This window comes from Chenopodium album, chromosome 9 (assembly GCF_948465745.1).
Source record: "Chenopodium album chromosome 9, dcCheAlbu1.1, whole genome shotgun sequence".
In the NCBI taxonomy this organism is placed as follows: Eukaryota; Viridiplantae; Streptophyta; class Magnoliopsida; order Caryophyllales; family Amaranthaceae; genus Chenopodium; species Chenopodium album.
Genome location: NC_137842.1, coordinates 3,224,908 through 3,251,162, shown reverse-complemented (window position 1 = coordinate 3,251,162; position 26,255 = coordinate 3,224,908). Strand labels below are relative to the sequence as shown.

At 36.0% G+C, this 26,255-nt stretch overlaps 2 protein-coding genes and 1 long non-coding RNA gene across 5 annotated transcripts; 1 reads left to right on the top strand and 2 right to left on the bottom strand.

The window, feature by feature from the left end:
- Nucleotides 1–6,961: 6,961 nt before the first annotated feature.
- LOC145559400 (uncharacterized) lies at nucleotides 6,962–8,349 on the top strand. Its single transcript, XR_014092708.1, has 2 exons — nucleotides 6,962–7,361; nucleotides 8,171–8,349. It is a non-coding gene; the product is annotated as an uncharacterized LOC145559400 (long non-coding RNA).
- A 1,506-nt stretch (nucleotides 8,350–9,855) lies between these two features.
- LOC145559398 (uncharacterized) lies at nucleotides 9,856–18,485 on the bottom strand. Of its 3 annotated transcripts, XM_081620820.1 has the most exons (11): nucleotides 18,319–18,485; nucleotides 18,072–18,176; nucleotides 14,510–14,571; nucleotides 14,296–14,379; nucleotides 14,172–14,203; nucleotides 13,964–14,045; nucleotides 12,483–12,711; nucleotides 11,406–11,633; nucleotides 10,886–11,178; nucleotides 10,177–10,560; nucleotides 9,856–10,085 (listed from the first exon to the last, which is right to left on the bottom strand). In XM_081620820.1, the coding sequence occupies exons 1-10, from the start codon at nucleotides 18,340–18,342 to the stop codon at nucleotides 10,188–10,190; spliced, it is 1,512 nt and encodes a 503-aa protein (XP_081476946.1). In that variant the 5' UTR covers nucleotides 18,343–18,485; the 3' UTR covers nucleotides 9,856–10,085; nucleotides 10,177–10,187. The 3 variants fall into 3 exon arrangements, with proteins under 3 accessions (XP_081476946.1, XP_081476945.1, XP_081476947.1); XM_081620819.1 differs by having other exon boundaries at nucleotides 9,856–10,560; XM_081620821.1 differs by having other exon boundaries at nucleotides 9,856–10,554.
- A 3,772-nt stretch (nucleotides 18,486–22,257) lies between these two features.
- Nucleotides 22,258–26,255, bottom strand: LOC145558256 (4-hydroxyphenylpyruvate dioxygenase-like). Its single transcript, XM_081619442.1, has 2 exons — nucleotides 24,910–26,255; nucleotides 22,258–22,633 (listed from the first exon to the last, which is right to left on the bottom strand). Exons 1-2 carry the CDS (start codon nucleotides 26,217–26,219, stop codon nucleotides 22,447–22,449), a joined length of 1,497 nt encoding a protein of 498 aa, XP_081475568.1. The 5' UTR covers nucleotides 26,220–26,255; the 3' UTR covers nucleotides 22,258–22,446.

Below are 26,255 nucleotides of genomic sequence, written 5' to 3'. Positions count from 1 at the left end.
CTTTTATTGGTTTTTCAGAGTAAACCACACTCAAATCTTTTATTGGTTTTTCGGAGTAAACCACACTCAAATCTTGGTTTTTCAGAGTAAACCACACTCAAATTTTTTATTGGTCTTTCAGAGTAAACCACACTCAATTCTCTTATTGGTCTTTTAGAGTAAAACCAAACTCATATCCAAAAGAGCAAAATCATGCTCGAATCAACTCACAAAAAAATAAATTTGCACAGCGGAATTTTTTCGGTAAAATTTATGAATCCCGCCGGTGAGTATAATTTTCTAACCCACCGGCAGGGGGGAAATTTTTTTTTGAGCGGTATCAAGATTTAACTTGGCTCTGATACCATGACAAATTAGAGAGAAATATAGAATAGAATGGCTTGATTATTATTCATCAATAGGTAGAGTATTTATACAAAACCTACGAACATAAGATAGGAAACAATATTCCTAAAAGATATACGTCTAACCATAAACCTTAAAGATATATTCTCAAAATAATATCTTAACATAAATATCCTAATTAAATATATTATTCTCTTAAATGATATCTACAGAAAATATATCACACATATATTTTCCGATATCTCTAACAGATTAACATACATATAAAGGTTATAATTTAGTCAAATAAGATAATTAGATCTATCAGAAAAAATAAGTTCGAATCAGATAAGCAAAATAAGGCCGACTAAACATAGTCAAATCCATTAGTCAACTTCAACTATCATGATCAATTTCACCTTTTAGCTATTCACTATTCACTAGACACAACTAAGGCAAAAAAGAGGAGAATTAAGATGTTAATTCGAGTCCCATCTCAAAATAATTAGGTGGAAATTATTCTAGTTATCTATCTAAATGCTAAATCATCTTTATTATTAAATTATAAATTTCATAACAGTAATTTTAGCGACCTAAAAAAAAACCTTCTACCAAACTTCTTCTTTTTTTTTTTTTTTTTTTTTTAACATTTGATGCAATCAAATATCTTACTAGTAATTTCAACACCTTATCATTTTTTGTTATTACCTTATTATTAACTCTAATTAACTTATCAGTGACAATGTCACCATCTTTTAATGTATCATTGTCAAAAATATAGCTTATATCTAATTATTGAATGTAACGAATATACTTAGTATAGACAGTATAGTCTCCCCAAATTAATTAGGCAATTAGGTAAAACCCTAGCCTCCTTTTCTCTCTTCTCTCTCCTAAACCTAGTCTCCATTGTCAATTTTAAAGGGACTTCCATCGGATTTCACCGGTGGAAAGCCCTGTGGGGAATAGTCTCAAGCCTTTAAAATCCCACTAGCTTGAACCCTACTGTGATCATGCACTAAAGTACGGTGGCGTCCAAAAGGGAAGAAGATAGAGCAAAAGAGTCGCCAACAAGTTTTTAAGGAACTTGTAAACCGTTCACGAGGTGAAGGTTACACCCCTTAACGATCCAAGAGATCGTCAACTCCATAAGGTCATGAACCAAAATAGGGTTCGGGGATGAAGGTACAAATCCAACCTAAAAGAGATTGAACATGCCCTAATAATAGGCCTCTACTTTATTCTGCTCGTATTCATGTGCGCTGTCTGACTAACATACAATCAATAAGATTAACCCTAAACCTGTTTAATCTATGTTGGTTGAATTTAATGCAAAAATAAATCTATTATTGGCGATCACTTGAAATTATAATCACAATTAACCCTAAACAAGATTATTAATTATCTTATTAAGCGTGATTGCAAATACCAATTCCCTTTAACATGCAATAAAGGTGATCAAGCAATAAATAAATATCAAGCAACATAATAAATAATCATCATCAATCATAATCATAAATGTTAGAAAGAACATAGGAAGCATCATACTTTTAATCATACTTGGTATTAAAAACACCCTAGACATGATACTAGGAATATCATAATAACAATCTAAGCATGATATCTACATCATAATATCAATAAAGTATTAAAGTACTTACTTGGATGCCTCGTACCTCTTTCTAATAACAAAATACACACGTTAGTAACTTCAAGGAAAATAATAAACAAAGCAACTAAATTAAATAATTGAAATAGAGAGATTTGGGACCAAACCCTCAGAAATTAAAACCTTTCACGTCTAGGGCGAAGGCAACTTCGAATATGGCTAGGTGTTTCTAGATCTTGTGAATGCGGAATTTTGTATGAAAAAACAAGAAAGAAAGAATGCTAAAAGATTAATGTTATTGAGAATTGATGAAAGAAAGATGATGAATAAAGAGAATTGGATGAATTAGATGAATGATAAAGAATAAGGAGAATTGGTGAATGTTGGTGATTGTTGATTGTAGATGAATAAAAACGGAGTTTTTGATACGATATTTATAAAGAAAATCGGCCAAAAAAAGATAATTTATCAAAACAGAGTCTGAAGATCACAGAACCACCTTGGCGCCAGCCCTGGCTCATTGGCGCCAGGACCAGTGGCTAGCGCCAGGCGCTAATTGCTGGCGTCTGGCGCCAATCCTGGTTCCAGGCGCCAAGGCCTGGGGTTGGACGCCAAATCGGCTTTTAACACATTTTCGAAAATCTGATAGCTTTACCGTACTGGAAGATAAAATAATATAATTTCAATCGAAAATACTATTTGATCTAATTAAAACTCTAAAGAATCCTAATTGAATTAAGAATGATAAGACCTTCTAGAATGTTCTAGAAGACCAAAACCATTCCTAATTACATTAGGAATGATAAATCATATTAGGCCCTCCCCTAGATCATTGGGCCGTACTTAAAACTCAAACCGGGCCCAGTTTAGTAAATTGGCCATAACTTCCTCAATATTCATCGGAATTGGGCTTATAATATATCGTTGGAAAGGTCTTTGCAAGCCCCATCCAACTACACCACTATTGGACCCATATCATGGACCAACCAAACTGGATTGGCTGTTTTCTTAAAATAAAGTTTTCAAAAACAGAGAGAAGAGAAAAGAAAAGAAATAAAACTTTCCGCAACACTAGACCTTTCCACACTTTCGTTTCATTCGATTATGATCCGACGTGAAAGACATTCATCACTGGGTTTGGTTTTGGGGAGACGCAAATGGGTGTCTACAAGCCCCAATCTTTATGTTTCTTTTAAGCTTTTTGTTTAGGTTACAATAATGTCTCCCTCGAAAGAAAGGGTTTATCTCCTTCGAAAGACAAGGTTTTTTCGATCTCCTTCGAAAGACAAGGTTTTATTTGCGCTTAATTTGGTCTCCGGTTGTGCGGGGCTACCATTGATTATGGCTCGGATTCGGGTTACGGAATCAGCACAAGAATTTACTTTCTCACAAAATTGTGAAGCGATGACGGATCCACTCAAAAAGTTGTATGAGACAACGAATCGAGAGTATGCCAAATTGTTATATTTATGTATTTGGCTTCTTAGCACTTCCCCGATTAATTCTTGTTTGATTTTGTTAAATTCGTTTTCATTATCGTTCATTGTCAATTGTAGATGCCGTATGGCTTATATTAATGAAATTTAGCATCCTTTAATTAGGTCTTCTTTCAAAAACAAAAAAATAGGCAATTAGGTAACATATATACTAAGGGTCTGTTCTCATACGATTATTTTTAGTTCAGTATAGTCTCCCCAAATTAATTAGGCAATTAGGTAACATATATACTAAGGGTCTGTTCTCATACGATTATTTTTAGTTCAGTTCAGTTCAGTTAAGCTCTTAATTTCCTTCTCTTATAAAATATTCATTTCAGTTCATTTCAACTCTAATAAGTTCAGTTCAGTTCAGCTCTAATAAGTTCAGTTCAGTTCAATTCAGTTCAGCTCAATTCAGTCAATGAGAACAGGCCCTAAGTATATACTAAGGGCTTGTTCACATACGATTATTTTCAGTTCAATTTAGTTCAGCTTTAATAAGTTCAGTTCAGCTCCTAATTTCCTTCTCTTATAAAGTATTCATTTCAGTTCAGTTCGGTTCATTCAATGAGAACGGGTCTTAAGTATGTTTTGAAAAAAAAAAAAAAAAGAATATACGAAAGGAAAAATTGCCATCATTAATCCCAACTTTGCTTTGTCTGTTGTTATTAATCCCAACTTCAACTTGTTTTCTATCACCCCCAACTTTTTTATCACCCCCAATCGGTCATCCAACCTAATATTACAGGTTATAAGACACGTGCGTGTCAGCGTATGATTGGATTAAACCCATGCCCAGCCCGCTGCCACCACGGCCAGCCCAACCCCCCCCCCCCGAGTGTCGATAGCCTTTAGACTCCTTCCTTTCCCCCGGTGCCGGTGCTTCCCCGACCATCTCCCCTTTCCCCTTCGATCACCACGAAATCCAACAAAAATCCCTCAAATCCCAACCCCCGAATCTCAAACCCTAACATACATAGCCTTTGATATGATCTCCGACAGCAAAAGGCTAGGGCGGAGATAGAGAAAAGGAAAAGGAGCACGTCCGTGGCAGTGAGGGGGATGCTGTTGGACGTTTCCAGTGGTCCGGGAGGATATTTAATGGTTTTTAGAGGGGGGGGGGGGGGGGGGAGGGGTTACAAGAGGTTTTAAGGGGAAAAGGGAAGGTGGTCGGGCAGCGCTAGCACCAGGGGAGGGGAAGGAGGATTGAGCGGCAGCTGGCGCTTGAGGGGAAGGGTGTTGGGTTGGATGTGGGTTGCTGCGGGGTGGCTGTTGGTGGCAGCGGGCTGCTGTGGGTGGCTGGGTTGGTGGGTTACTGGTTTTGAGTTTTTTTTTTATCCTTTTATTTTTCGACCTATCACATGCTGTCATGTGTATATTAATTTTTTTTTAAAATATTACCTACTCGACATGTCACCAGTCACCTAGGAGTATTATTGGCCAAAAGGGTGCAGAGTTCGGATTAATAGAAAATAAACTAAAGTTGGGATTAATGTTGGCGGATGAAGCAAAGTTGGGATTAATCGCTACAGTTTTTCCTATACGAAATACTTCCTCTATTACACATTATGTGCAACAAACCTTGCTGCAAGTTTCCCAAGACAAAATTTGTTAATGGTTGATTAACAAAGTGAAGGGTGTGTGATTAAGGGTAGGAGAGAGAAAGGAGGATAATTAATTAATGGCCACCACTACCAACTGCCATGGCCACCCTGACACCACGTACCAGCAACAACATCCACCACCACCATAACACTCGCAGCTACCTTGTAACCACCACCACCACCATAACACTGAAACCCCAACGACCACCACCTGAAACATACAAGCCAACGAAATCCTGAAACTCCCAACACCAGCAAATTGAAACCTCGAAACCCCACCTTGCATTCACCCTCTTAGCAGCAAATCGGAAGTCACCCCGCGAAAGGAACCCAACCTACCTCACTCACCGTCCTTGTAGAGCTCAACGAATCGAATTCCACCACGAACAACAACCCTTCGATTTAGATCTAATTTATGTCGCTTTTCTAGCATCGCACACCATTTCTCTCTCTTTCGATTCGATCTGAGATCCTTATATTGAGACGAAGAAGAATGTGACTGGTTGTGGTTTCGGCTGTGATAAAGAAGATGAAACCTAGAAGATTAAGAAGATGATGTTGGTGGTTGTAATGGTGGCCTTGGTTTCGGTGGTGTGGTGTTGAAGGTGTTCGTGGTGTTGGTGGTTTGGTGCGATGGTTTTCATGGTGGTCGGTGATGATGGTGGTGGTGGCACCGTGGCAGTAGTAGACAGGAGAGAGGAGTTGTTTAATTATTATTGTTAATTAATTTAAATTAGTAACTTAAATTATGCTAGTAGTTCTTAAACAGGGGTATTATAGAAATTTCATTTTAAAAAATTTACCATAAAAGGAAAGAAAATATTTGTTGCACATAATGTGAAACATCTATTTATGACAAATGTTGTACATAATGTGTAACAGAAAAAGTACATTATTTTCTTTAAATAATAAAAAAAAAAAGGGATTTTAAATTATTTTGGATCAAATTTCCCAAGGCCGAGATTGCTATTATTCAATAGAGGGCCCATTAGCAATTAAGTTGAATGGATTGATCCGTAAGAAAAAGCCAAATGAGCTAGTAAAACTATCCTTTCATGTGCTTTGCAACTTGGGCTTGTTTTTAATGGCTTTGTGCCTTTGTCTATAAATTATTACTCCCTCTATTACTAGATTTTTTTTTTTTTTGAGAAATATTACTAGATAATTTTATTTATCTTATTATGCACAAATATTTAAGAGACAAATATGAAAAGATACCTTATCACTATAATGTACTCCATGTACAAATACACGGGTTGTTATGTATTTATTATAATAGCTTCAAGGAATTTATTGAAAGAATTTATGTTTATCAATGTTTTCATTTGCATTTCATCATATTAATATTTCTTATAATTTTTTTTAATTATTATTAGTTTTATTAGTGGTTAAAGTTATAGTATATATCAATATTAAACATAAAAGTCAAATTATTACAAGTAAAATAAACGGGGCGAGTAAGATCGCTTGCTTGTTAGTCTTATATCCATCCTTTAAATTCAATGGACAAAAATTCGTTAAAGAATAGAAGCTGATCAGTAATCAGTCAAAGTCGTCCATGGACGTTGGTCAACTAATTTGAGATGGGCCAATATGACAATGACTTCAACGTCTGCCAATTGCCGACTCTATAAATGGGCCCTTTCCCTACTAAAGTTGGAATATTACGTCCTTAATTACATCACCTAAAAATTAAATAATGTAGTATTAGCAGTAAAACTAGTAATATGTCACTTCTAACTTTCTAAGTACAAGACAATAAGAAACAAACACAATAGTAGTCTCCTTGCCTACTAGGGGTGAGCAAAAACTGTGGGTACCCGGTGTTGGAATTGGAACCGGTTAGGACCCGGTGGGTCTGGACCCGGACCCGGTTATACAGGTTCCAATTCTGGGTCCAAAATATAGGACCCGGTTATATCCGGTTCCAATTCCGGGTCCTATAATTTTGGACCCGGTACCCACTGGGTACCCGGTTATACCAGTTCCATTACCGGGTACCCGGTCTTGGAATTGGATTTTTTAGTGCAAAATATGCTATTTCGAAAATTCGAATGCTTGGATTTTTTTTTTACAGCCCAAATTTGTGTAAGCCCAACATATTAATGTACTCATATATCTTTTCTCAACACTAACCCTAAAATCTCACAGCCTCCATCACTCTTTCAGATCTCACATTCTCATGGTCTCACCCCTTGTCCCCTTCACTGCTCAGTGCTCCATCAGCACGGCGGCTCCGTTCAAGCTTCACCACTCCATCAGCACGGCGGCTCCGTTCAAGCTTCACCACTCGGATTCTCCATTGAAGCTCTCACCGTGACTGTGTTGTTGCTCATATTGTTAAAGGTTCTTCTCCTTTCAAGCTCTTTTTATAATTTTACTAAAAATTTTAACTTATTTTAGTAATTTATAATTTTATATACCGTAAATTTTCTGAAATTTGTATTAGTTTTGCATGTTTATGATAATTTTAGTTAGTTTCTCATGTTTATGAAATTTGTATTAGTTGTGCTATTTTTTTGGATTAGCTTCGCATGTTTGGGTAATTTTCTGGGTTTGTGAAGTTCTGGTATTTTCTTTCAATTGTGTTGAGTTCAAATTTATATGTGGGGTTTATTTAATTCGTGTTATTTTTGCTGAATTTTGTAAAATTTGTTTGTTTTTAACAGAATTTGGGAGTATTCAATTGGTCAAATTGATGAATTTTATCTGGGATGTTGATTATTCATTGAACCCAATTGATGAACTTACAGCATTATGCTAAATTGCGTAGCTTTAGTCGTTAATTGTAGTATTTGATCAAGTGGGTCAATGCTTGATTATGCTCTAATAATATTTTTCTTTTTGATGTTGAATTATGAAGAACTAGGAGGGTTTAAATCTGATAGTTGAAAATGGGATGCATTCATTTTACTGCAAGTTTGGCGTGCTTAGAGAATTGATACTCTAAAAATGAAGAAGTGATATTGTGCTATTTTTTTATTACTGCAAGTTTGTATAGCAATTTTCTCTAATTTTGGTTGTGATTTAATATATATATAATTTATATATATGTATATATATATATATATATATATATATATATATATATATATATATATATATATATATATATATACTCTTATGATTTTAATAAATGTGCTTTTTTTTTACAGGTTATTTGTGAAGTGTGCTTCATGCTTGGAATCAAGAGATTTTACCTTGTAATAAAGTAGGATGTTTTATGATTTTATGGACTTTATGTCATTTTGTAAACTTGTCATTTTGATGAAGTTTGTATGGACTTTGTGGAACTTATTATCAAGACATTTTTAATTATGTAAACATTTTTCAATGTTTTTTTTTTCTAAGTTCAGAGATTACAGGAAGCAGGTAGGTAGTAGGTTACAAGAAGCAGGTTAAAATTTCAATAAAAATAGCTTGCAAAAAAAAAAAAAAAAAAAATCAGTAAAAATAGCAAGTAAAATAAGGAAAATAGAAACCGGGTACCCGGATTTGGAACTGGTACCCACCGGTTCCAATACCGGGTCCAAAATTTGAGGACCCGGTATAACCGGTTCCAAGACCAGTTCCAAGTATCCAGGACCCGGTACAACCAGTTCCAATACCGGGTCCGTCAAAATCAACCGGGTACCCGGTTGTGCTCACCCCTATTGCCTACAAATTAAAATTAAAATTAAAAAAAAAAAAAAAAAAAAAATACTGAGTATAAAGAATATATATATTAACAAAAGATCTGCAAAAATATTATTGTGTATAATAGGTTGTAAGTTTGAATCATATTCCTGTTTGTAATTTGTAATATGCTTTTAGATTTTAAAAGTGAAAAATAACCTTAAAAACCCGTGATATTTTAAGACTATAAAGAGATTAATTTTCATGTTGATTAGGACTTTTACTCGAATGTGACGGTTGACTTCATTTTTTGACAAATTACTGACAATAAAAAGTTATTTATAACAAATGACGATATCACGACCTTACTAGATCGTACCTTTGTATCCTTGAGTACAAAATAACAAATGACGATATTACTAGTACTAGAAGCACGCGAGGCTGTTCAAGAGCTCTTGATTTCCAACTAAGATGATGTAGATTTATGCATGTAATAACGATGGTCAAACTTGTAATCAACTTGGTTACTAATATGCCAAACGTAACATTCTAGGATGTATCCTATTTTTCTTCACAATGACATTATATTATGACATTTGCTATTGTCATTTAGCTTATTTGCTAAGAGTCTTTGCTATGCAGTCCTTTGGGACCTAAATTACAAATATATTTACTTAATTCTGTCTAATGAGGCGTCTTGAATCCACAGGCTTCTTCTCTCAATTGACCCTCATTAATCTCGTGATTCAAATAATTGCGACGAGGTCTCGTTGCCTGGCTAGTTAGCCAAAAGTTCGAGGGCAGCGTAGTTCCGGTGGGGGTATTAGGGCAGCACCATCAAAGAACCAGTAATTAGTCGATGTAATGAAAACTATTTTTGTAAGGTCTTTCTTATGAGCCCGTTCAATTTAGTAGATTATAGGACCATTCTACCAGATGTCCTAAAAACATAGCTCAGTCATTATTAGATTTAGTAGATTATAGGACCATTGTACCAAATGTCCCAAAAACTTAGCTCATGCATTATCACATTTAGTAGATTATGGGACCATTCTACCAACTGTCATAAAAACGTAGTAATGCAGTATTATTAGTGAACCATATACAACTACGTTTAATTTTCTTGGATTTTATTTGTTGATACCTTAATTAAATACTACCCTTCATAGTTGGGAGAAAAGGGAGGAAGGGGAGGGGAGGTAGATAATTTCATCAACACCACGACTTCGAATAAACCACGCATAAGATTATAAGATTTATCCTATTGAAAACTTTGTAATAAAATGATTAATGAGATGAGTTGTACAAATTTCTCATCTTGGGGCAAGGTTTCACAAAGTTTCATCCATCTCAACAAGATGTAAACCATATCAAATCTTGTTCTACCCCAGGAAAACTCGCTATATTCAGCACTACGCATTTCTACAAGAATTACAATCGTTAATTCCAGAGTTCCTGCAATGGAAGGAGCTCCTGTCATCGCTTTCATGTACATCACAAACTGCTTTCAAATAATTCAAACAGCTAGTAAATTACTATCTTTTACCCTTGGATGTTTCATTGTCGATCTTGAGGATAGGAGCCTCCTTGCTCTTGCTGGTCATTCAACGGCGAGCTGACTACAGAAATGTCCAAGCTTCTTCCCTCTGAATCAGAGGCAACTTCTCTTACATCGGCTATTCTTGAGTCTGTAGCTTCGATATCATTCCATTGGCCATCACCAATTGGGTGCTCATTACCTTGGTCTGCTTCTAATAAGCGATCAGCACCATCCTCGGCGACAGGAACTGTTTTTGAGACACTTAAACATGCTTTGTCAACATTCTCATCAGATGAGTCCACATGCTTAGTCAGCGGACGTGTGTCTTCCATGTCAGAACGAGTCTCAGACTTCTCAAAGACTTGCTTTGTGTCGATTTGCTGCCTGTCACTTTAAAAAAAGAAGAAAAGAAGAAAAAAAACCAATCAGGTACTGCATATGATTATATATGGTGATCATTCGACCACTATTCCAAAAACAAAAACAATACAAATAAATGAAAACCTATCTGAACTAATCTCTTCTGAAAATAGCATATTAACAATAGTCTAAGACACAGATGGTAACACCCAAACTAAGTTTTCGTCCAGCAAATACGCATAATTAGTTTGGATGGAGTAAAATTTGTGGGATATATGGAGTAGTACATAGTGAAGCATCCAGTTATACTAAGCACACACACTAATAAGGAAGTTAGGAAGGTTTGTTCATTGACCTCTGAAGCTGCATTTGTAGTGCATTAACATAATTCAGAAGCTCTTGCTTCTCTTGCAAAGCTGCTGATTCCTTCTGTGCAGCTTCTTTTATTCTGGTTTCAGAATCCGTTTCTGTAATCCTGACCTTCTCCTCTGCTCTAACAACAGCTGCTTCTAATATCACATTACGTTCTCTAGCCTTCCCAAGCTCGCTTCTCCATAAATGTGCCTCTTGAAGAGCTGAATCTCGCTGTTTAATCAGTTGATCTATTTCTTTACTCAGAGCCACAACCTTCTCTTCAGATTCTCTCAACTGCGCATTCAAGCAGAGCATGCCTCAGTCAAAAACATATATTATGTAGTGAATGATGGTGTGTGTTACAAAAGAGTAAGCACACATAGACAATTAGATCCAGGACATGAAGTATACAAAAAGTAATTAGCACAAAGAAAGTGATGCTGGAAATGTTTAAATCATCTAGCTCTACCACCATTATATACAAGATTATATTTGTCACAACATACACACAAACAAAGTACCTTAACTGCAGTAGACTCCAACTGTTTCTCATAACCCTCTTTGAGCTGCTCCTTTTCAGCATAAGCAATTCTCCTTTGGTCATCCATTCTATGAGCTGCAGATGCCGCAGCCTCTGCAGCTTGAGCAGTATCAGATAGCTTTTCAGTTAATTCCTTTATTGCAGAATCCCTTGCACGCAGCTCACGAGATAAATTCTGTAGCTCTTCATCTTTCACCCGTAAAGTCTCCTGAAAGACAATAAAAAATTAGATCATCATGGGAACTTCAGTTAATATCTCGTCTATGCTCAGAGAACAGACACGGATCCTTAATCTACAGAGTTCAATAACTCCAAGACAGTCAATTTGCCCTTTGACAAAGAACAAGGCTACAATTCATAAAAGTGCAATTACTGCCCCATACCTATTCAGGATTGACAAGAACTGTAAGATCGTTTTTATATGCAATCCACATTTTATACTATTGTAAACACAAATTTTGAATCTGCTACAACTATTTACACAAAATAAATCAGGGAGGTGTGTGTATGTTTGTGTGTGTTGGGAAGAGGGGGGGCGGGGGGTTAGTATAAAAGAAATAGCATCAAAGTTTAGCAGTCATCATTGTCTCAACATCCCTACAAAAAGCTTGTCAGCCCTATCCAGGAATTTAAAGACAAACACATAAAATGGGAGTGACATCATGGTTGTAGACTTGTAGTTGTCTAATTTGATTTAAGACTGTTGTTTCTGCTTTTTCTTGGTAATGAAAGATTTTAGTTAAAGAGGTAAGAAGATTTGAAAGGGGGACAATGAGTCCTAAGTATTCACAGAAAACAGAAGTCAGCAAGATGATAGATCCTTCCAGTCACTCTGGATATAGTGAAAGATGATACTAGTCTGAAGTCTTGCAAGTGAAGACCTTGAGACAAAGAAACCAATAATAATTCATCCCCGCATCAGAGTCTTACTGTTTTATTATAATAAAGATAAAATAACACATCCAAAGCTACTACAAATGCCGGTCGAACAGCCTAAGTTACAAATGCCAGGAAAAGCTATTCATTTGTAAAAAAAATAGATTGATCATCACCATACCTTCATGATTGTTGTATCATCCATTTGGCCTTCGGGAGGTTTGCTCAACATTGATCCCAGAGCATTTCTCAAAGAAACCTTCATTGCTGCCTCTATTTCTTTTGTGGATTCTAGTGCAGTTGAGTTTGCAGCAGCAACAACAGTAGCGACCGTACCAAGTTGAGAAGAGCCACTTCCACTTAATGAATTCACAGCCTCTTTATGGGCCTTTAGGACCAACTGAGCCGCACTTTAATCATGCAAATGATCAAAGTTAGAGACATAAGCTATAAAATAATAAAGCCACTCCACAACAGTTCAGGCATTCACAGAGCAGACAATCATCACCAGAACATACATCTAGCAATCAACCAGGAGCGCAAATCAACATGATCCCAATTTATTAAGCTATTAAACCTCACATAAAGAAAGGAATCGAACAAAGAATAACTGAGAATCAAGTGTTTATTAAGCTATGAGCCTATGAAGTACTTAATAACAGTTCACGTGTTTACTTCTTCCACCGACAAGATGAAAGCAAAGGACTGAAAATCATCCAACGTATGGAAGCATACCATGACAACAAGAAAGAAGCAGGATAGTAGGCAGAGCCGTAAATGCCCAATTTCTTGTTCAGGAAAAGATAATTATTAACAATACTGGCCATTTTAGAAAGTGTCATTTGAATTGCATTGTTTTTGCATTGATTAGTTGTTGGGGCTTTTGGAAAGATAATAATTTTGAATTAAAAAAAAACTTTTTAAAAAACACTAACATTTTGATAAAAGTGAGTCAAGTTAACATTAATTGTGCCAGGAGGAGTAATTTTCAATTATTGTTATTTTCTAGAAAGTTGGGTTAAAAATCCTCTGGTGGGACTGACTTCTCAAATCTTAGCACCAAAGTATCCTTATTTACAGTTTTAAATTCACAAAATAAATCAACACCTAAACTGCAAAGAAAATCCAACAGATTTCTGCCATATACAAACAAAAGGAAGTTCTTCCTTTGAGAATGGCCACGGAAGCAGCCTACACTTCCTCCAGTAGCAACTAAGCAAAGATGATAATATAGCTACTAAGAATTCTCTATCTCAGACAGTGTTAATGGTTAGCTACGTTACAGAACAAGCATTTTTCATGGACAGATTGGTACAAAAGATGTTGAATGTGGAAAAATTGCAGATAGCTGATACTGAAGCAGAAACTGCAAAATGGTAGAGCACAATGACTCTGTGTGTGGTAGGTGATGATCCCTCACAGAATTTTATGAATATATAAATTGTTTAGGTGTGAAATTTTATATCTTCCCTGATTTGTATTATCATGATGAAAGTATCTCCTGATAATAAGCCATAAGCTGCTAATTTTGATTAATCTTTGCAAATATTACCAGCACTGAAGCCCTTTCAGTTATAGAAAGGTAATTCATGAACTTATAGAGAGAAGTAACCAAGCCTTCTTCATAAAGAAATTAACATAGAAAGCAGCACAGGAGCTTACTGTAATGTTGACACCCAAGCTTTTGCAGCACCAGGAGTTTCTGCACAAAGGAAATAATCTTTCTTCTGCGGGGTTCCGATATCTGTATGTTCTGTTAAGTATAATATAATTTATTTCTCATCCCCCTCCCCCAAATTGAGATGTATACTTCCAATTACAGAATTTAGGAACTGCATATGACTTTAACATCAAATAAATCAATGGATACAGATGCAGCATCCATCATACTTTGGTAGTCCACTGAAAATATGAAACCACAAATCAACATCTCATCTCCACAGAAGACAAAGAAAATAGCTTAATAAAGCAAAAGTTGAACTAACAAATCATACTGGAAATTCACAGGAGACAGGGTTATTGCGCTGCTAGCATCAAATAAAATGGTCCCTTTGACATTTGGCTCATTTCGCTTTAACCTGAAGTCAATTGAAAATTTAATGAAGAGATACACATATGGAAAGAGGTCAAAGAAATCATTTGAAAGTTACTATATACTTCGTATTAGCAATTATCAAAATAAAGAATATGGCCTAAGATACTACTTACTTGTATTCCATTTTCCCAGTGCTAGGATCTAAAATCATCCATCTCTCGTTCCATTTCCTCAACTACAAAATATAGAGATAATGATGAGAAACAAACTTTAGTTAACATAAGCATATATATTGAAAGTTTTTGGCAACTAAGAAGTTAACTGGATAATGTAAATAATCTACAGATATCCATAATCAATACTCAATAACTACTTTAATGCACGAGAATGCTAACCATGGTCACGGAACTGACAGAAGGCCTAACGTCTTGTGCAGAAACAAAAAAATAAGGACCTTTAACAATAGGGCGCTCCAATTCTAGGCATAGAAGGCTCGCCAAACCAATATAAAACTTCATTGGACCAAATCTTATATCTAGATCAGATCATCTGTAACTATGAGATATGATAATGTCAGTTCTTGTAAGCCTTTTTGCTACTCTTGTGGGATTACCAGATGGACTAATGGCCTAATTTAAGGATAGTTCCATGAACATTATTACAAATTACTTAAGGAACATAAAAGTTCAGTTTCACCATCAAGACGTACACAATTCAATTTTTTATACCTTAATGCTATTGAACTGAATCATTTACAAAGGTGACATAAAAGATTAAGGCAGTGCGGCTTTCCCAAGGGACTCTATTGGAGATACAAAGAACTTGTGGTAGCTATCAGTTCTTTTTCTTTCTTTCTTTTTTTTTTGGGTGTGTGTGTGTGTGTGTCTTTGTGAGTACCCTTTTGATGTACATTTACTTTGGCAAATTTAATAATAATTAAGAGTTAGTTTCATCCTACATTTAACTGTGAAGACCCAAAGCTCACTGTGCTTGATGAAATTGATAGCTGCTGCCCAGTGTGTAGTAAAACTGTCAAGAGGTAGACTGGTTAGGCTCTCTTGCATGGAATGAAAAGGGGGGGACCCTAACAAGCATTCAGGTTGATAGGAGCTGTGTCTGTCTCCCATACGGGATTATGAAGTATTCATTGGACTGTCGTAAAAGCAACAATACCCAACAGTCCATAGATATGCCGGACAAATAAGAATGGAAGACACGAGCATTATTAGTTTCCATATAATAGTAAAAATCGCAGGTGACTGCAAAGGGGCATAAGAACTGAAATCTAGCAACGGATATCTAGTATGAACAGATAACATCTTATTGATGGCAGCTCTCTCTCTCTCTCTCTCTCTCTCTCTCGAAAAGATTCCTTGTCAGACCCAACGTAGGCTCAACGTGTCCCTTTTGGGCCTTCAAATCAAAATAAGATTTGGATCACTATTCTATAGGGTTCATAAGAGGTGCACCACAGACAACAGCAATAGTGAAATGAACCAATACTTGGCAAATTCAACAAACAATGATGAAGAATGCTTAACCTTTTACAAATGCAAATGGTATACTGCTCAGGAAATTTCTACTCCTGAAAGTGGCCTATAGTACCAGCCCCCAAAAAATACTGTGAAATTTTCCAGTAGAGGCTTGAACTAGCCTCGTCCATTTGTTACCCATTATGATTCAAGGGTTACCGTCAATGCTTAATAACTGAGAGACAAAATAAATGACAGGTATCTTCAACCAGAGGATGATTACCAAAACTTATAGTATAAATACCCTTGAGTGCTACAAAGCTCTTCTTTCACATGGTGCTTGAAAATTCAAAAACACATGGTTTGCATGACCTATGTGTGGCCTTCCAGCTAAGCACAGACTATTTTATATCAATTCCAGAACCCAGCCCCAAAAGAGCCTTCACTGAGTTGAACGATCAGCTCCTTCAAGGATGCTGGCCAGACAACCACAAAGGATGAGGGTACAATATTTAACCCAGCAAAGGGATGGCAATTCACTATGCTACATCTTAGCTCCTTACCATAAGTGGAATAGCAGCTAGTGTCAAATAGACACAATAGGATGAAATATAGACTCATAGCAAACATCCTCCTTTTACTAGGTGAGATACTGAGACCTCAAAAGTCAAAAGTAGTTGGTAACATATCATGTACCAGGCTACTTTTAGGATTCTACGATACAACTTCTCCCAAACAATGTCATCATTACCACCCAAATATATCACTTCAATTACCACAAATCGTGCTCTAATGATTGACACACCACTGTCACTACATGATTATCACTCGGTACACTTAACACCATCATTTTCTCTCCCTGCACTTATTTAATCTTTTCTAAACATCTTTTCTGTTCTTCACCCAACTCATTGATGAAAAGAGAAAATTACCATCCACCCTATGAGGGTAGATTACAGGTGTGCACTAGTCATCCATTAGAAGATTACTTAATAAGCCTTTTAGTGATCTGCAAATATTTAATAATGATATTCATCTTATTTTGTGAAATGTGAGCTACTAGCTTTTTTTTATCAATATAATATAATGCTGATACACGAGATTTTTACAAAAAAATGTGTACCTCACACGATGTGCACGCCTTTGCTTCCCTTGGGTGGTTGAATCTAAACCCTAGTGTAGTGTACCTCAAACTTTTTACAATCAAGCTTCAGCTTATCAACTATATTTAAATACTATGATGGTAAAGTTTGTCTCAAATACAACCATTCCATTCAAGCTATATGCTCAAAAAGATTGCTGTCACAGAATTTTTTCCATAACATCTCCTCAGACTTCCCAAACCCCGTACTCTGAACTAGCAACACTTTATAATATTCTAAGGACAAAACCCAAGACTCAGTCTGCAACTAAAAGAGCCTGTTCCTGGTCCTATAGATAAGTAACCACTTTATAGTGAAGGAAAATGTGAAGAAGAAACGCAGCTTGCCAGGCATAACATGCATATGTCTGGTGTGATATCCGCTCTTTTTTCAAGGACAAGCACTATGATCTCCAAGAAACCTAAACCAATAATCACATCCGTCCAATAATCTTTCTCTATGATCTCTTTCAGAATGTAGTCTAACATCATCTACACAAAAACTCATTACCTTGGTTTCCTAACAGAGAGGTGATTCCTAGCTGTTGGTAGACTCTTCAAAAAGCATTACATAGACCACTTCCTACAGACTCAGCTCTTATACCAGAATCAGATACTTGTATACTATCGCTGAGGATCGTAATGTACCACAGATTGTATATCACAGCTTCATCAAGAGGCAATAACTCAACAACCTCAACAAGCCTCCATGCATAATTGAGGAGATTCTAAAGCACTCACCTTTAGTTTGCACCTCATAAAAGTTCCCTAATTTATCCTCCCTAATCTCTTATAACAACACAACTTTCCATCCAAATCACATAAAGACCACTCATCTACCCAACTCCTTCCCCCGGCCGAGCTCCCACATAAAATAACTCCATCAAATCAGCAATTTCCAATTTTCCACCACCTCTCATTGACTTAGGATCACTAAATTTGAGGAATTAACATTGATTTTGCATTCTAGCTTTCACATACTTTTACACAAAAAATCAATTTAAAGGTTCTCTAATCCCTAATTCAATGATCAGCTAAAACTCATATTATATGAACTTCAGAAACAAATGATTATGAAATTAATTGAAAAAAAAAAAATAACAAAATAGAAGAAGAGATTACAGTTTCAGATCGTTTATAAAGAGGGCCTTGTAACAGATTTCGACCAGAATTCGAAGCTAATTGGCGTTTGATCTTCTCAAGACTAGCTTCAGTATCCTCCATTTTCTGCAAAATCACCAAAAAAAAAGCAATTCAATTCGATTGCAATTCGCAAACTACAATAATCAATTTGTAAAAAGCTGATCAAATGATTAACATAGAATCAAAGAGGAAGGAGGAAGGATGAGAGAGAAAGAGAGAGACGAACCGAAGAAGCTCCATTTGACGCCATTGATGAAGTTGATTGAGCTCAAATGGTTGAAAATGGAGGTTCTTGGTGATTTAGGTTTTTGGTAATTCTGGGTTGTGGGAAGATGTCGTTGGAGCTCGGGAATACTGGTAGACTGGTAGTTTTCGTTAGACTTTGGTACTACTCTCTTTCCTCACCAAACTACTTTCCCTTTTTAAAAAAAATAAAAATAAATAATAAAAATTATGTTATATTCTCATTAATTGAACTGAAGTGAATTGAATATTAAGGGTCTGTTCAATTGAGCTGAACTGAACTGAACTGATTGGAGCTGAACTGAACTGAACTGAAATGAATATTTTATGAGAGAGGGAAATTAAGAGCTGAACTGAACTGAACTGATTGGAGCTGAACTGAACTGAACTGTATTGATTGGAGCTGAACTGAACTGAACTGAAATTAAGTAAATGTGAACAGGCCCTAAGAGAAGGAAATTAGGAGCTGAACTGAATTGAACTGAACTGAATTTCAACGTATGAGAACAGGCCCTTACTTGTAGTCAAAATAAAATTAAGGAAATTTTGTGTATAATTTACTTGTTTTTTTAAACTCTTTTGTGAACGACTATTGTTTTTAAGGAATTGGTTAAGAACTACTCATTTTAAGCAAAAGTTTGTGAACAACTACTCAAAATGAATTTCGTCTAATTTCACCGTTTGTGGAACCTCCTTTCCACTTGGGGTATTATTTAGAGTTTAGGGTTTCATTTAGGGTTTAGGGTGACAAAGGAGTTTGGGGGTTAATTAGGTTGGGAAGGGGGTTAATGGGGTTGGAATGGGAGTTAATTGGGGTGAGAATGGAGTTAATTAGGGTAGGAATGGCGTTATGAAAAATGCGGGCCTCATAAGCGGCGAAATAAGACGAAATCCGTTTGTGGATAGTGGTTCACAAACTTTTGTAAAAAATGGGTAGTTGTTAACAAATTTCTTTAAAAGGGTAATTATTCACAACAGAGCTATAAAACGGGTACACAAATTTTCCTAAAAATTAATATTTATATATAAAAAAAATTAATGTTATGAATATATAAATCATGATAAATGAACAAATTAAAAACTCTTATAAGTTACAACTACTCCATATAGTTTTTCTTAAGTATTAACATCAAAGGTAGTCAAGGTATCTTATATGTAAGTGAGTGAAAAACTCCGTATTTCATAGTCCTAAAATTAAAATATTTCTTGGTTAAAAAATAAATAAAATAATTAGAGAAGCATTTCTGTAAAATAATTGAGGAAATATTTCTGAAATGAAAGAATGTTAGGAAGTAATTGATTTTCAAATTTTGCATATCTGTCTCACCTTTTTTTAGGCACTTCTTTCCTAGCTTTATATATGCTTCTAACAAGTTCAAAAAAAAAAAAAATGTATGACGGGTTAATAAGAGCTAATATAATTTAGATAAGATAAGCTAAGGGTTAGTAAGGTTCGATAAGATTATATTAGATAATTGGAGTATAAGATAAATAAATTCTTGTGAAGCACGAGCAACTCTAATGGTTGTTGCTAGGAATTTGCTTGCAATTTCTAAAATTCTCTAACTACTAACTTGACCATTGGAGCTAAAAACTAAAATGAACTTGCAATTGGCTTGGGCAAGCAGCAAACTAATTTGCTTGAGAAAAAGTTTTCAAAATATGGGTGATTGATACAAAATAAATAAATAAATAAATAAAATTAAATAAAAAATTAAAGCTTATTGACATGTAAATAAAATTACACCAATCGAGTGGTTGACGCATGATTTTGTCATGGATTCCAAATTAATACTACCTCCGTTTTTTATTATTTGACACGTTTGAACTTTAGCTCTATTTACACACGTCCCTTTGATCATGTTTTGTGATTTATATATGATGAAAAATATAGTCAAGTACGAGTGGGATCTTGTTAGATTCATCACACTGTATATTTTCAAAATATCGATAATTAAAAATATTAATGATTGAATTTGTGTATTGACAAACGTGACTAGAGAAACGTGTCAACTAAAAAGAAATTAAGGTAATACAATTTTAGAAATTATTTTAATTTTTATTCAACAGCGCGGGAGCGTTCGTTAGCAAAATTCAATTTTATGAAATTATAGGTTTTTATAATATTCTCCTTTCTCTTTTAAAAAATAAATAAGAATAGTCCAATTCCTCTTTGAAAAAAAATAAAAGTAGCCCAATTCCAATTGTTTCCAATTAATGAACCAACAATAAATGTCATGTACAACTCAAAGGGTCACTCATAATAAATATTAGGGAAATTCTCACCGGTAACACCCAACTTTTGTTTTTTCTCAATGGTAGAATGCAAAATTTTGGATTATCATTGGTAATCACCAATTAGCAATACTAAGTTACTAGTAACATTAATGAAAGTTTTACTTAAAACCTTAACCATGGTTAAAATGTTAAGTGGGAAATAAACTGCAAAATGACTAAATTGACCCTATTTATTTCCCTTAACCACTTCTGTCTAATCAAATGAATTCAACACTTCTCGTTTCATCATTATGTAGTTTGGATTCCCTTTTTTTTCTTTGAAAACCCCCTTTCTAAGAGATTATATAAATTAATTATTTTCAGATGTTGTCACGACCACTATTAGTCCTCTCCATAGCAACAACTTTCTCTGACTAATCAGATCAGGTGAGCTCTACGGATGATCACCATGATTCTCATGTACCTTCTGTACAGCCCCATGTTGATGTAAGGTAAACCAATAGCAATATAGCATTCACTTTACAATATTGGTTGTATAAGGTCAGATAAATGACTTTGTTGCAATATGATGATAGTGTGTTATTGAAATTAGCCGAAGCCTGCCCACGGTGCTTCAGATGATCAAATTCTCACATAAACTAAAATTAATCAATAAACCCAGTAGTTCATCCCCAAATTAGATCGAAACCCACCAAATTAAACTCAAAACCAGATCGAAAATTGGAAGAACAAGTGATGATTGGGTCAAGTGAACCTAAATTAATCGAACCCAGAAAAATTGAACCTTGAATTACCCACGATTGATAAAATACAGATAAATTGGTAACTCAATCTATAATCATCCGACTAAAACTTCAATCAAGATGATCATTTTATTGGATTGGATACTTTCGCTGACCTCCTGTCTCATTCCCTATGCTATCTTATATTTCGCATTTTGTTTAGCCATGGAAGTATTAAGAGAAATTGAGAAGAAGAAGAACAGAGAATACGAATAGAATTGGTGGTTTAGGGTTTATATAAAGGGGTAATTGATTAAGGAGGGAAAGCAGCATATAACTTTGGAGGGAAGTGATTTTTTAAAAGGATAGGTTTGTAATTGTGTTATTAGTAAACCATGGTTAGTCAATAATTAGGTAAAGGTTTAGTTAATGTTACCAGTAAATTATTATTACTAATTGGTGATTACCAATGATAATCCAAAATTTTGCATTCTACCATTGAGAAAAAACAAAAGTTGGGTGTTACCGGTGAGAATTTCCCTAAACATTTTAATCGAAACTTTTATCAATGCTTGAACATATAAAATCCATGATAAAGAATTAAGATAGATAAAACTTGGTAAATGAGTATTAAAATCACTATACACGTAGTATTTCCTCAGTTGCATCATTTTGACTAGATGAATATACTCTTGGTTATTAGCTAAAAACTATTATGAGGGATTATTTACTTGTATAGTTGTATACTTATATGTATAAGTGTGTAAAAATGCAACTAAATTGGTTATATACGTTGACAAGTATAAACTTCATTTGCACCAACATTGCTTCCTCATACTTGTAAAAAAAAAAAAAAACATTGCTTCCTCATAAAACAAGCATATGCTCCAGATTCACCTTATATTTCTCATTTGTGTACGCGTCAAATGACTTCATAGTTGATAAGTTATTCACCATATCCATTATAATAATCAATATATGTGATACATACTTTAGTAAAGATCAGTTGATCTCTATACACAGTGCATGATTCATTCTGCATAATTACACTGGGTTAATAAGTTCTTAATTACAAGATCGTTGGAGCCAACAGACCGCCAATTCAGTAATATTACCATTCATGGCTGCACAACAGCAACGTAGTTTGTAACTCATGCAACATTTGTATCTGCAACGGGCTTGCGTTCAAGTGTCTTCTCATACTCTTCAATTGATTTGAAAAGCTCTGAAAAGTTTCCCTTCCCAAATCCTCCACAGCCTCCCTTTTGGTACAACTTGCCTTCTTCATCTTTCATCATGCAACCAATTCTTTGGATAATCTCAATGAACATAGTTGGCCTGATCACATTAACACAGACGAAAATTGAGGCATTTATGGATTCACATGTAAATAAATGGGTAAGGAAACAACCCTTGCTTAGGATAAAAGCTAAAAACATCCTAGGCACTTAGTGCCTCGGAACCTATCTGACTATAAGAGCCCATAGTAGGCTAATGCTGGTGAGTCGTACAGCCTTAGGCAACATGAACACATCTTAAAGCCATTTTAAGTTTTAAATTCAATTAGTATTTTGCTACCAAACTGTCAATTTCCAGAGCATGCTACAGCCTTCAAATGTAATCCCCTCCGTCCCAGTTGTACCTTTACCTAAAAAATGGTGTCCTGTTCTGCTGTTCCTAAGTTAACATTCTACTTTTAATAAGTTTTTCCACGCTACTTTCTCCCAAAGTTCGGACCCACCCTCTCCTTAAACTCCGTATCCTAATGCATACTTGTATCAACTTACAGCTGAGGCATAAGATATCAATTCATTTGAATTCCAAACCATAATGTCAATCCTAACATGAAAAAAAGAAACATTCCAAATTCCAATAAACAACTTATGTAGATTCAAGGATATTGTCAAAGGTGTTGGCTGGAATTGACAAAGAAGTATAGCATTTCTGCTCTGAAGCACACAAAAGTGATCTGGAAAAAACAATCTATTAGCACATATATTTCTGTGTGCCAATTTTACTTAGAATGAGGCATCAGCCATCAGGCAATTTTTTTTGTATAATTTGATGTTTTTTCTATAACCAGAACATAAAAAGGTCTCTCCCATCTTAAATTAACGGGTTTGGGCTAATAGTTTCGAAAAAAAGATTGGTCATTGAGAAACGTCAGTCCAGCACCTATCAAAAAGGTCCATTGGCTTTGCACTTCCACCAGATACTACATATAAAGTCATCTTTGGATAATAGTAAGATAGTTTGAAAATAAAATCTCATAAAGGTTCCTACAGGCCTTTCCTGGGACTAGCTATACCCTAAAGCTATATATGCCAATAATGAGGTTCGGGGGAAGATGTGATTCCCAAAGAAAGACAGGAAAGGTGAATAAGCAGAGGGAAAAGAAAACGCGACTGGAACTACCAATATGATTGGCAATTGAAAGACATAAGGATCAAAATGAAGACTAAAGATCTAGTCTGGAAAATATATTGCAGCTGTCTATACGAACTGAACACTGAAGAAACTACTCAACTAGAATAATGTCCTTGATACTAAAGATCTAGTCTGGAAAATATATTGCAGCTGTCTAAACGAACTGAACACCGAAGAAACTACTCAACTAGAATAATGTCCTTGATCTCTATAGTTGTGTTTCAATCAACATCAAAATTCTTTGTTTCGGTGAGGCATTTGTGCTCAACAACTAAGAACATTAACCACACTAACTCTCGTGATATGTCCACATTTAAGTGCAGTCCCACTGTACACAAATGACTGAAAGTGTGTTCTCCACCTAATCAAACTATCAAAATCTTCATTGTGGCATCAGAATTTCTAATTTTTTAACAAATGTGTATATTGACAAAGAAAGCACAAAAGCAACAAATTACTAACATTAAAAAAAAGCTTTCCACTTTAGCCCCACACTTTTGCTCAAAATAGCTAAAGAAAAGGCTTACCAATGCAGCCAACTCAATTCCATAATAATACTCCATATGCCATATTTACACTCTTTTGGACAATTACTAATGATAGTAAGTAAACACTTCAAGCCACAATTATACTGGAAAACTATGCAATTTGAGCATCTTTTGTGACATTTTGGGAATTTGGCATCGTAATTCTAATAAAATTACAGCTTGAAATGTGTAAATATGCAAGCTTGATTGAGGATTCGCTGGCATTGCATAAACTAAAGTGACAAAATGCATATCATTAGTACATTAAAACGAAAAAGACGCCACAACAATGATCAACAAGGTATAGCTTAAATGATCCCAAGGTTTACTCTTTAAACAATTCCTAGTATAAATAAACTCCGAATAAGAGTAACGCTAAATAGCTAACTGTTAGTCTGTTAGCAACCTAATACTCCATATAAAAAATTAAATAACATCGAATTTTTTCTCTCATTAACTACCTACTTCCACAGTTCAACCTTAAGACATCTTTGTAAATTTGTTAGCTATCACACAACTTTAATTAAAAACAATATAAGCAATCATAAGCCAAACAACAAAATCAAATCAACATAACAAACCAATCAATCAAAGATAATCAAATAAATAAAGCAAACAAAACATAAAACCAAAGGTAGAGTAGTGTAATAGAAATACTACCTGTCCCCAATTGGCCTAGTAAAAATCTGAAGCAAAGTACCCTGATCATCCTTATCAACCAAAATCCCCAACTCTTCACATTCCTTCATCTGTTGTTCACTCAAAACATCACCAACTCGATTCCTTAAGTTCCGATAATACGTCGGTGGTGGTGCCGGCATAAACTCGAACCCGCCGAGCCCGCTCCGCTTCCTCATTTCCCTAAGAGTCCAAAATATATCCTCACTCATCAATGCCAAATGCTGAACCCCAGCACCTTCATTATGCTCCAAGTAAGTCTGAATTTGACTCTTCCTCTTTGTCCCGTAAACCGGCTCGTTCATCGGAATCAGAACTGTCTCTGAATTGTTCGCCAGCACGGCCGAGTTCAGCCCGCTCTCACTCGTCCCAACATCATCGGCGGTGAACTCGGCGAACTCGTGAAACCCAGTAAACTTTTTAACATACTCGATAGCTTTAGCTAGCTCCGGGACATTCCCCACAGCATGGTCTAATCTCCGGAGCCCGAAATCGAGCCCTCGAAACGACGATTCCTCCGGCATTTCCTCGAACCCGGGAAGAAACCATTCACTAGGAGGACCAACAGTCTCAGAATTCTTCTTATTCTTAATCCCACCTTCATAACTTATGTAGCGGAGTACGACGTCGCCGTAGAGGCTGACCTCGGACAGAACGACGCCGTTTCCGAGCTGAATCGGGGGAGAAGCCGGGATTGCGCCGTGAGAGACGCTAATATTGAAGGCAGCATCGGCATCGTCGACTTCAACGGCAACGGCGCGAACCCCGATGCCGTGGGAAGTGAGGAAAGAGGTGAAGAGAGAGAAATCGAAGGTGGGTATTGCGGCGGAAGACGGCGAGGAGAGAGAAGGGGAGTACGGCGAGGTGAAGAGGAAGTTAAGGTCGCCGGAACGAAGGAGATAAGAAGCGTGGACAGAGTTTCCGGTGGAGAGGTCTGATTTAGCGACGGCGGGCATACCGAGGCCCCAGGAGAAGCGACGGCTGACGTTGGTGGCGTCGCCGCACCAGAACTCGATGTGGTGGAATTTGTTGACGGAGAAGCGGTCGGACATGGGGTTGACGCGGACGAAGTTGGAGTAGCCGACGAGTTTGAACTCGGGTGTGGTGGTGGTGGTGATGGGTTGAGCTTGGGAATCGAGGGTGCCCATTGATGAGGATGAGGAGAGAGAAAGTGGGGTGCAATTGAGGGGGGTGAAGTGGCGGTGGAAGGGAGGGAGTGACGGCGGAGGTTGTGGTGGAGAGAGAAAATGGTGGGTTGGAAATGGGTGGTGGAGGTGAAGAGTGGTGGACATAGAAAGTGTGTCCAAGTTTGGAGGGAGAGAATTAGA

Coding starts and splice junctions, on each gene's coding strand:
- LOC145559398 (XM_081620819.1), bottom strand. CDS start 18,342: ATGGCGTCAAATGGAGCTTCTTCG. Junction 14,572..18,071: donor TTTATAAACGATCTGAAACT/GTAATCTCTTCT, acceptor TATATTTTGTAG/TTGAGGAAATGGAACGAGAG. Junction 12,712..13,963: donor GCTTGGGTGTCAACATTACA/GTAAGCTCCTGT, acceptor GCATGATTAAAG/TGCGGCTCAGTTGGTCCTAA.
- LOC145558256 (XM_081619442.1), bottom strand. CDS start 26,219: ATGTCCACCACTCTTCACCTCCACCACCCATTTCCAACCCACCATTTT. Junction 22,634..24,909: donor ACTAGGCCAATTGGGGACAG/GTAGTATTTCTA, acceptor TAATGTGATCAG/GCCAACTATGTTCATTGAGA.